Source organism: Pavona decussata, unplaced genomic scaffold (assembly GCF_977016875.1).
Source record: "Pavona decussata unplaced genomic scaffold, jaPavDecu1.1 SCAFFOLD_58, whole genome shotgun sequence".
NCBI classification, from domain to species: Eukaryota; Metazoa; Cnidaria; class Anthozoa; order Scleractinia; family Agariciidae; genus Pavona; species Pavona decussata.
This window is the reverse complement of record NW_028145480.1, coordinates 4,755,990-4,767,500: the sequence shown is the minus strand read 5'-3', so window position 1 is coordinate 4,767,500 and position 11,511 is coordinate 4,755,990. Positions and strand designations below refer to the sequence as shown.

The window sequence follows — 11,511 nt, the reverse complement described above, 5'->3', positions numbered from 1 at the left end:
ACTAGTATTTTTAAGAAATAATTAAGTTTCAATTTGGGGTGATATAAATGCCCTACATTTACTAATTTAAATCAGAAGAAACACCCGTTATTATTATTGTCTTCCATATTAGTGTGTATTATAAATTGAATACTCTACTGATTAGGAAAGGCTAGAAATGTATTCTTTTTTCAATACGTTCTGAACAGTGAACAAATTGTGACTTTTCATTTTCGTTTTCAGTAAACATCGGATAGAAACTCATTTTCTTGAAAACTTCGCGTACAAGAGTCAGGTTAGAACTTAACTCAACTGTCCAAAGGTTGATTGTTAGCCAGCTCAAACGAGACCACATGGCTTTCTTCCTCCTCGTTTTACGTCTTTGTGATTAAATAAAATTACTTACTTACTTACTTCTTTGAGAAATATTAGTAGATTATTTACCCTAGAAAAACTTGAAGATGTTGGCCTGACGTTTTCCAGTTGGTATCCTTTTCCCGCCTGGACAACTGTGTTCACTGGATTTATTTGAACAAAATAAATTGGGACATTTTTTTTCCTGCTGACATTTCTTTCCAAACGTTTCTTTTTGGTCTTCAAAGTGTTTAGTACAGACAAAGGAACTGTAGACTAAAAAGATTCGCCCTTCCTTTATAGGTACAAATCCATGCAATTCAACTGTCAATGGAGGATGCAGTCATTTATGCCTGTTGAATACCCATGGACGTTCGTGTGCATGTCCAACTGGCGTGAAGCTTCAATCTGACAACAAAACATGCGCGGATGGTAAGTCTTTTCAAAGCGAACGTTTATGCCTTTTCTTATACGGTTGTATCTCCTGTGTAAAGTTGTACTCCATTTGTACGTGCAAACCTGCAGCTCCACGTTTTATTCCCGGCCGGCTTCATTCGTTTGAACCTTTTTACTCCTTTTGCGATCTGTAGACTTGAGTTTCAGGATGAACACATAAACTTAACGCGAGGTGCTAACTTCTGTAATGGTGTTTAATATACTTTCTTTGATCTCCGATGATGATGATAATGATGATGATAATGATGATGATGATGATGATGATGATGATGATTATGATGATGATGATTGATTTTTAAAGGCATGGAGGGGGGGGGGGGGGGGGCAATGCCAAGTAGATGTCATCTGTATAAACGTATCTGCAGCCGGGCCTCGGGGCCTTAAAAAGTATTGGTCCCCTGGGTCCTCGCCAAACCCTACTGCGAATGTATGAGGCTTTAGTCCTTCATTATCTAGATCATTACTCTTAGGCCTGTGGATGCATACGGAAACGCCAATGTGACAGACTCCAGAAATTGTACAACAGGGCCGGGAGAATTATAACATTTAGTGATTATAATACTAGATCTGTGGATATACTCCAGGACCTAAGCAGCTCACAATAAGTGTATTCAAATCTCTGAATAATCTCTATCCTGAAGGTTTGAAGAATAAGTTTAAACCAACCTCCTTGGTTCATTCATATAATGTACGAGGCTCCTCAAACAATATTTTTGTTCCCAGGCCCCGTACTGGAGCTGCTAAGAGGGCGTTTAGCTGTGTGTGTGTGTGTGTGTGGGGGGGGGGGGGGGGAGGGGGGAGGGCGTCATGTGGAATGACCTTGGTAACAAACTTAAAGATAGACAAATCTCAACTCTTTCAAGTACACTCTGACTTTGTCTGGAACTGGGGCGGACTCAGGGAATTGCGACAGTACTTATTCAGCTATAGCTTAGGTTAATTGATTGCGTGACACTGTTAATTGCTCGGTTCAAAGCATGAAGCTAAAAGACAAGACCGAAAGCTTACGTGGGATTTTTATGAATAAATTCATCAAAATCAGTCATGCCTGGAGACAACAATAGGTTGTAATTAGCAGTACAATGACCTGCACGTGCAGGGATGATTTTGATGAAATTATTCATAAAAAATAATCCCATAAAACATTGCGGTCTTGTCTTTTAACTTGATTTTACTCCGACAACGTTAATTGAAATAGCTGTATGTACTCGTACTCTGATAAAGCACGCTGTTTCAATCAATCAGCGCGCGCGTTATATCGAAACTTTGTTATAAACAGAAAATGACCTGAATTGAAAGGAAAATTGGTTCGACTTATCGTTTGTCGACCGTAGCTTTAGCGTCTTTTTAGCATCATAGTTTTGTAATTTGTTATGTAAACGGCTCACTGGAAGAGCATTTTTAATGAAGTAATACCATCAATAAAGCTATATACTACTACCTTCTCAAAAATTTTCGATGGATGACCAACCACAGTCACAAGGAAAACGGATGAAAATAAAAAGTGTCGTTTAGATTTGAGTAAGAATATGAGTACAACATTCGATTTTTAAACCAGTCCTGTCACCAGAACTCTCACTCCTGTAGCTTACCAACACATAGGCAGTCTGTACAAACAAAATTGGTATGACAAGTGATTATTTGGGAAGGTCGTACTCTTGCATTTGTTCAATCTCGCACTCGTCTCCACGTGCATCTACAGGTCTCTAATCATTTATGGTAACAATCAAATAAACCATTGAATTCATGGTATGTATGGCTAGCAAAATTCCTCAGCCAACATAGGCCTGAGAAACTGCAATCAACCCAAGTCTGTAGCTGTGCCAGCCACAAACACCTGAATTAGAATGACCATTGTCAGTAACTCTAGTTTCATTACGTTTACAATAGAATCTTGCCATTTCGAACATTTAAGGAAGCTAAAATTTGTTCGCCGAAAACGCAGGGGTGCGACGGAAATATCAAGCTGTGCCGTTTTCGACGCCATTTTGACGAGTAGGCAAACACGTCTTGAAATAACAGTGTTTGTATGGAAATCCGATGCCAAATAATTTTCATAAAACATCGCTTCTGAATTAAAAATTAATGAATTGAAAACCTTTGGCACTAGGAAAACGATTTTAAGAAATAAAATTGGAGGGATGTAGCTGTACAAGAAAGCGTCCAGTCGTGTTTTGAACTTTCCATACATTTGTCTGTATAACGAACCAGCCGTGAATTGATCCAACGTATACCAGCAGGATTATCGTCCACGGTTGTTGCTTGGACTTGACTTACTAAAAATAGTTCGCGGGAAAAAAAATACAGGGAAGGAGGGGTGAGGCTTAAATTAGTTTGCAAGTGCTCTAGGTAAAAGAAGTCCGGTCCTTCTTTAAATTTTAGGCTAAAACCGAGGCCCAGCGCCGGGATATTTCATTTCACGAAGAGAAGCTAGTCTAATAATAATAATAATAATAATAATAATAATAATAATAATAATAATAATAATAATAATAATAATAATAATAATAATAATAATAGTCTTTATCAATTCGTAAGATAAAAAACTACATATCTTATGTTACAAAACAGTTTAAAAATTACAGCACAAAATCATATAAAAAATATAAAATCACAAAGCTAGGTCATATTTAAAAATTAGGCGATTAAAATAGGAACACTTCAGTCGATCAGTGTTCAATTTTGGTCGGTGACAGACTAGATTTGTGTCTTAGATTGTCTTCTGTGACCTTCATTTTAGGCATAAGGTTTTTCAGAGGATGTTTCTCTTGCTGTTTAACCTTGTAGAAAATTAGGGATAACTACTATGTACGTGGCAAATGAAAGAAATGTGTAAACTTGAAAACGTTTCACGCTCTGAAATCCAAATTAAACTGACTGGTATTAATTTCACATTCACAGGTACTGTCAACTTCCTGTTACTTGCAAGAAAACAGGATCTTCGGCTTATATCACTTGACACACCCGATCTCACTGATGTTGTTTTGCCAGTTTCTGGCATCAGACATGCTGTTGCCATTGATTTTGACCCAGTGGATAAATTTATGTATTGGACCGATGATGAGAACCGCGAAATAAAGAGATCAAGAATGAATGGGACAGGTATGCCTCCATCATTAGACTGTTCACAGCCCCCCTATTTTTCCATGGGATTCTCGAGACCGGTACGCTTCGGTATAAGCGAGCGCGATCTGGGGAGAGTGTCTAAACTACTGAGGGGAGGGGAGCGGAGTTGGGAGTATACTAACATTAGACACTCTCCCCAGATCGCGCTCGCTTATATAAACAAAGATGGCGGCGGTTCTATCGAAGCCTACCGGTCTCGAGAAACTCACGGAAAAATAGGGGGGCTGTGAACAGTCTACTCCATCATTGAATCGCGGCACCTGATTACTGCATGTTCTGACTAAGCCTGGTAGCCGTGTCACCGTATTAATCGCCTGGGTTGTCTTGGTCACCCGAAACAAAAAACCTGTTTAAGCCTAGTTTTCCTATGTCGGGAAAATCCCAGACGACCGTGGATTTCACTGTTTCCCGACCGTCCCAGACTTACCCGACTAATGAAAACTGGAAATCATAGACATCGCCGATCGTCTGGGATGGTCGCAGACAAATAGGGAAAATCGGGAGTGCTTCTATTTTCACGACGCGTCTCAGATTTCTGCGATGGTCGGCGATCATTCCCGACATATGAAAACTCAAATTTGCACTGTCGGGGACTTCGTATGCAGTTTTAGCTTGTTACCAGTCCTCTAAATTGCTTCGCTCCAGTTCTCCCCCCCCCCCCTCCCCCGACAAATAAAAATGGCGTATATCACAGATAAATGGGACAGACGTCTGGTGATTTCCCAGCAAAATCTGGGACGGTCGGGAAACAGTGAAATCCCCGAACGTCTTGGACTTTTCCGACGTATGAAAACTAGGCTTCAGATAAATCGGGACGATAAAGTTATATCAAAGTATATTCATACGTGAATTTTTGACCGCTACTAAGAACTGGACAATGCCAAGTAGCTGACTTTCAAGCGAAGAATCTGATTTTGCTGGGGTTTTTTCTGTCAACAAAGGTTATCAAGATCTACCACGCAAACTAAGACGTTTTTATAGCCGCATGGTTAAAACCTGGCAAGCCTGTCAAATTAAACTGTCTGGTTGCACATTAGGTAAAAGTCCTGCTGGCGCGTAGGACAAACTGTACGCCTGGATGGCAAAAGTTTTACAATGTTCGACAAGGTTAAAAGCGCTGGAGCTCGGCACAAATGGTAAACCAGGGACCAACTTGAATTTAATAAACTTTTGCACTTTTAATTAACAAGTTGGGTCTTTGCTTTTACGTGTGAACGCAAGAAAGAACACAATAAAGAGTTCAAAAATGAGTCCAATAAATTCTCTTTAAAGACTTCTAACCATTTTTTTTTTAGTTCATTTTCTGAAAGCATGTGTCATTACAAGGTCACAGTTTGTTAGCTACAACTGTAAACGTTTTATTAAATTGGCCTCAGGTTGACCCAGACGTTTGTAGACAGGTCATTTGGAAGCTCAGGGCTACCATACTAATATAAAAAGGTTAACCAGGATTCTGCAAACTTGTAAGGTTCAAATCTGGCAACACTGGTTTAAGAAAAAGGAAAACTTAGGTTCATCGGACCAAGTTTTGATCAGGGTTTAAAACCCTGGTTTTACCAGACGTTTGTTGCAATTCTAGGGTGTGACCATTGAAATGGATGTTATTCAAAGGAGCCTTCTCGATTCTTGGGAGTCAGGAAAGGATTAACAAATTTATTGAATATTCTTATTTGCTCTGATAGCCCGACTAAACCTAAGCTCTAACCAATGAATTGTGACAATCCTGATTACCTGGATCGTTTGCGGCTACCACGGTAGTGTTGCTTTGTAAACGCCCTAATCCTATGAACGTTCTTTGGCGCGATGAGGACGATTGGGGCAATCAAGAAAATTGGAAATCGTACCTTTACACTGGGGGTCAGAAAATCAAAACGTCACTTTATGGCACTCCGAGGGCACAGAAGCAACGTGAACTCCTAAAATTAATTATTAGGAGTGCTATATATCTTGCTTTCAAATGCAATAAAACTGAACTAATAGTAACCAAGCAAAAAAAAAAAAAAAGAATATAAGGTACAATACACTTTGATGGTAATTTGTGAACAGAGGTGATTCCTGTTTAAGTTTCTTTGGTCGGATCACAAGGCGCCCGAATCTTGTCGTCTGCCATATCCTCTTAGGGCTAATCCTCAGAAGGAATTTCATGGGTTTACTAAGCACACACTACAGAGTTAATTCTCCGATCCATCATTATTTCATTTCATTAGGTAGGGAGAGCTAAAAGGCTCATTAGCGAAACATTCGCCTTCTTAACCATTGCAACCTCGATTACACTTCACACGTAGGCCGTTGTTTCTTGTCCTCCGAGGAGTTTTTTTGTCAGGCTTTCCACTTTTCCAATCTCAACACTGACATCCTAACATTTCAAGATTCCTATTCGATCAAAAGCCCATGGTCTTAAGCTTGTCCGTCGCAACACTGTCCAATGTTATTTTTGGTACAAAAGTCAATCTTTTCCTTCAGTAAAATGTGTTCAAAATAGTCCAAGTTTTTTTCTTATATTTTTCGTTACTACTGACTAAGAATTTAAAGCAGCACTTATAAACCAATTCAACTAAATGGTATGCAACTATAAGATACTTGTTGTTAAACGCATTTTGAAAGTTAAAGACGTTGAAAACAAACGACGTTTCGACCTTGAACTAACGTCATTTTCAAGTCAAAAAATTAGCGCTGAAAAGACAAACGAATAAAAGTGTTAAGAATGTTCTTAAACAAAGAGTTTTGCACGGATGGAATCGGTCTGTCTGTTGAGGCGCGGATTGCGTTCTTTAATAAAAAGATAAATGATAGATATCGTAAACCCAGTACGTATTTACTATTTCAGACATGGAAGTCATAATAGCCACGGATGTGAAAAACCCTGATGGCGTTGCAGTCGATTGGGTGGCGCGGAACTTCTATTGGACAGACACTGGAACTGATCTAATTCAAGTCAGTAGGCTAAATGGCTCATCACGAAAGGTCCTTATCAGTGAAAACCTTGATGAACCAAGAGCCATCGCATTGGACCCGACTCTTGGGTGAGCTCCATCTTGTAATTTTTGTCTAATTTATGGGACTCTGCGAACATCGACTGCAGATATTAAAAAACCCAACGTTGTTTCGACTAATCAAGTCATCCTCGGGGGATGACTTGATTGGTCGAAAACGTTTGGTTTTTTAATATCTTTTTACCTTTTCGGTCTTGTAAATAGTATTGTAAATCTCAAGCGAATATTATGGATCGACATCAACAACAGAGTTAAGTAAAAAACATGACAAAACAGGGTGATTTACAATATGACCCAACAGAGTATGAGGGGGTACGTAGTTGCTTCTAAAAGGGGCGGGAAGATGCAAATAAAACCATGATTCGATGGCTAAAATTGCCATGCGCCGCGATGCTTTACTGGAGCAGTAACTGTGCGACCATTTAAAGGTACTGTGTTCCTTCCTTAATTCGTCTGGAGCTGTTTCAGGTGCCCTCAATTTGAAGGTATTTGACACGTATTTGTCCGCCTCATACGACGCAGCAGAAGCGTGCTTGGCATTGACAATTGTCCTTGGCTAAACAAGAGCATAAAAGCGACTATGCGCCAGCGTGATTACTTTCGCAAAAGAGCACTCAAAAGTAACACCTCAGAAGATTGGGCCAGCTACCGCCGTTTTCGCAATCGTGTGACTGATAAAATAAGATCATCGAAAGCGTCTTACAATAAGCGGCTCATCGAGGAAAGTGGTGGTGATCACAGATCGTTTTGGAGGACGATGAAGAAAATCCTACTAGGGTTCTCTGAGGAGTTTGTTCTATCGCAGTTACGTAGCGTGAAATCTGGGAAGGCTCTGGGTTTGGACCGCATACCGGCGCGCCTGTTAAAAGACTCTGCGGACATTGTAGTCAAGCCTGTGACGTTCATTATCAACACTTCGTTGCGTACTGGCAAAGTTCCCTGTGATTGGAAATCTGCGCGGGTCATTCCACTTTTTAAAAAGGGAAAGGCTGATGAGATGAACAATTATCGCCCGATTTTCATTGTACATGTTCTATCAAAGGTTTTAGAACGGGCTGTACATATCCAACTGTACAAATATCTTCAGCAAAACAAGATCTTGAGCCCTTATCTGTGCGGGTTTTGGAAGTGTCACTGGACAGAATTCGCTGCTCTTAGTTTTTCTGATAATATTCGTAGAAACATGGACCGAGGTCAGTTAACTGGTGCCGTGTTTATTGACCTTCGTAAAGCTTTCGACACTGTGAATCATGCGGTACTTCTGGACAAGCTTTCCAATTTGGGGATTGTGGATAAAGGGCATGGCTGGTTTACGGACTACCTGTCGAACCACTCCCGGGTTGTTGAGTCTCAAGAGGTGACTTCTACTCCGGAAGCCATCTCTGTTGGAGTGCCTCGAGGTTCTATCCTCGGTCCACCTTTGTTTATTCTACACATTAATGATTTACCGGAGGTATTGTCCGAATGCAGTATTTTGATGTACGCTGATGACACTGTTTTTTACTGCTCATCCTCTAAAGCCTCTATTGTTGAAAACAAGCTGATTGCTGATCTGTCTAAAATTGAACACTGGCTTTCTTTCAATAGTCTGTTTATTAACGTATCAAAAACTAAAGCTATGCTTTTCGGAACTGCCCCTAGATTATCTGCCGTAAACTCTTTTTCTATAACGTTAAACAAGAATGTTATTAAGCGGGTTTTTCACTTCACTTATCTCGGCGTAGTCTTTGATGACCGCCTTAGCTGGAACGAGCAAATAAAGCACCTTATTTCGAAGGCGGGATAACGTGTAGGAATGCTCGGCAGGCTTCGTAGAAGCCTCACTAGAGAAAGTGCAAATATAGTTTATTGTAGCCAAATAGGACAATTTTAGAATACTGTGTAACTGTGTGGGGCTGCTGCGGACAAGGTCGCAAACAAAGCCTTGAAGCCCTCCAAAACCGGGCTACCAGAATAGTTGCAAGAACTGTGATCAGCAACCCAGCAATGGACGTTCTGAAATGGCCCGCGCTGGAGGAGAGCCGTCGTAAAACTGTTTTTAAACTCGTTAAGAAATGCCTGCAAGATCAATGTCCCCAATATTTTAAAGAATATTTTAAACGTAATAATACAATCCATGCGCGCGCCACTAGACAAAGCAACCTTTTAAACCCGCCTGCAGAGAGGACTGAGATCGCAAAACGATCTTTCTATTACTAAGGTTGCACTCTTTTTAACGAACAATCTCGATGGTATTTCGTATTTATTTGTCTCTTAATCTTTTATTTGTACATAGTTTTCTATCTATATTATTATCAGTATTAGTTTAATGAATATGTATACTATAGTTTTAGTATATTGTTGTGCTCAAGGCTAACAGACAGCTTTTTGCGTCTGAAGGGGCTACCCTGAGCGGTTTAAGTCAATAAACGTTCTTTGTCTTCTTCTTCTATTGATAGCGAATTTTTTTTTCTTTCCAATTTCAACATGAAGATTCGATCAAGCAAATAAAAGAAAAATCTGGCATATACACTTTAAGGGAAAAAATTATCGGATAACATATTACCCTGGAAAACAGCGGTTTCTCTCGAATGATCAAATTAAGTCAACGGCTACGGACTGAGTTATCTACCAAAGTCCAAATAATAAGTAGAGCACATTAATAGCGCATGGCCTCAATGGCCTGTAGGAGGATAACAAGTCCTTTTGTTATTTAATTATTTATATATCCTTTTAGCTATTTGTTCTGGACAGACTGGGGCAGGCATCCAAAAATAGAACGTGCTGAACTGGATGGGAGTCATCGTATCACCTTGGTGAATTCTTCTGTTGCATGGCCGAATGGAATCACCATTGATTTCCGTGAACAGAAAATCTACTGGGCTGATGCCAAGTTGGACAAAATCGAGGTCATGAATCTGGATGGGAGCCGCCGTAGAACAATTGTGGATGAAAACTTGCCACATGTGTTTGGTTTTACGGTACTTGGAGATCGCCTTTACTGGACCGACTGGCAAAGACGGGCCATAGAAAGCGCCAACAAACGAACTGGTAGCGAGAGACAAGTAATTATTGACAGCTTTCCTGATTTGATGGGATTGAAAGCTGTCGATCTGAACAGCCCTTACGGTAAGACAAGCTTTTTAACACGAGGAAATAGAATTCATATCTTCAAGCCACTGTGTAATTTTCTTTTTATTTTATAGATAAGTCTATTGCTCGCCATTTTGCACAAACAACGTGAAAAGGCGGGAAATGATGTCATCAATATCCTCACTAGTGAGGATGTGGAAAATACGCCACTCGGGTCCCGGATGTAGTTTCGTATGAGTTTTACGAGTGCTATGAAACGCTCCAGTCTGTATAATAGACAGCGACAATACACACCAAATCATCTAATAAGATATATGTATCTCATTCTAGTCTTCCACCAAACATGGAGGAGAAAGCCTTATGTATTTTCGCCTAGTCTGGAGCTTTAGCATAGAAGAAAATAGTTGCGCTTACGCGGAAGGGAAGGTTATTAGAGTTGCTTATTGGTCGGAGGCCCTAAATTGACCCAAAGCTCTTGCCGGCCGAACCTGCAGGTTGCGAGAACGTTTAGTTTTTTTTTTACTCATCTAAATTGCTTGTGTCTAGGTTGTAACCCTTGTCAGCATAGCAATGGAGGTTGCAGTCACCTGTGTCTTTACAGGCCGTTAGAAGTGAGATGCGAATGTCCTGAAGGAATGGAGCTGCTTGCCGACAAGAAGAATTGCGTTCATCGTCATGCTGATAGTAGAGGCCATCCCGAGGGGGCGATCCCCGGATATCCGGGACATTTGTAAGGGGAACCTTGGCAAATGTGTCCTAAAGCTCTGGGGTAGAGAAAAAACTCAAGTGACAAATATCTGTGATAAATTGTTAGTGCGTAAGTGTTTAATTAAGGCAAAGGCAAAGGCGTGTTCCTAAAGTGAAGTGCACAAAATGCATACTTGGTATAAATGAGGCATACGTTGAAGACATCCTCTCTGCATGTGATTTTACAATTACAACTTTTGTTTACCATTTACAAAAAAGTTCCGGAAATTTCGATTGGAATTGTAAATGGAACCGGCACGACTTTTTGGGTCGTCCCAGTGAAAACTTTTCGGGAAAAATAGAACTTTTGAAAAGGTAGTCTCGTTTTCTCGTTTGGGATGTTCGAATGGAAATTGGCGTTCTATTTACATGTTTTGTATCTTTCATTTTCAGACCCTTGGTTTTCATAGCCTTGCCAAATTTGTCTCAACCGAAATTACAGTTTCTTGGAGAAATGGAAAACGTTCTAAGCGGACGGAAATTGCCAACCGAAATTCCGGAATCTTTTAACATTAATTTTACGTCTTTAAGTGATTTGTCTTCGGTTATGTGATATTGTAGAAGGCCTTTTGTAAACTTGTATTCAGAAATAGCTACTTAGTGTATAAACTCTAGTTTTAGCGTAAAATTTGAGTCTATCTGGATAGAAAATGTCCTGAAGTGTGACATTTCAAACACAATCTGTTGAGGAATGCTAGTATTTTGGTGTAACACTGTTTATGATAATGTATAAGGTAGGACGAACTTTCCAGTCTGTGTGACAATTTAGACGAAAGTTTTCGTC

The 11,511-nt window shown here is 40.0% G+C and overlaps 1 protein-coding gene across 1 annotated transcript in view; it reads left to right on the top strand.

Annotated features, from left to right (window-relative positions):
- The window catches only part of LOC146479806 (low-density lipoprotein receptor-related protein 6-like), a 16,483-nt gene extending 5,687 nt beyond the window's left edge, over window positions 1–10,796 (top strand). The window contains exons 4-8 of the mRNA XM_085110658.1: window positions 637–765; window positions 3,691–3,891; window positions 6,743–6,938; window positions 9,625–10,016; window positions 10,527–10,796. Coding sequence (XP_084966784.1) covers window positions 637–765; window positions 3,691–3,891; window positions 6,743–6,938; window positions 9,625–10,016; window positions 10,527–10,714 — 1,106 coding nt within the window. The 3' untranslated portion in view covers window positions 10,715–10,796. The remainder of the gene's footprint in view (window positions 1–636; window positions 766–3,690; window positions 3,892–6,742; window positions 6,939–9,624; window positions 10,017–10,526) is intronic.
- Window positions 10,797–11,511: the final 715 nt, after the last annotated feature.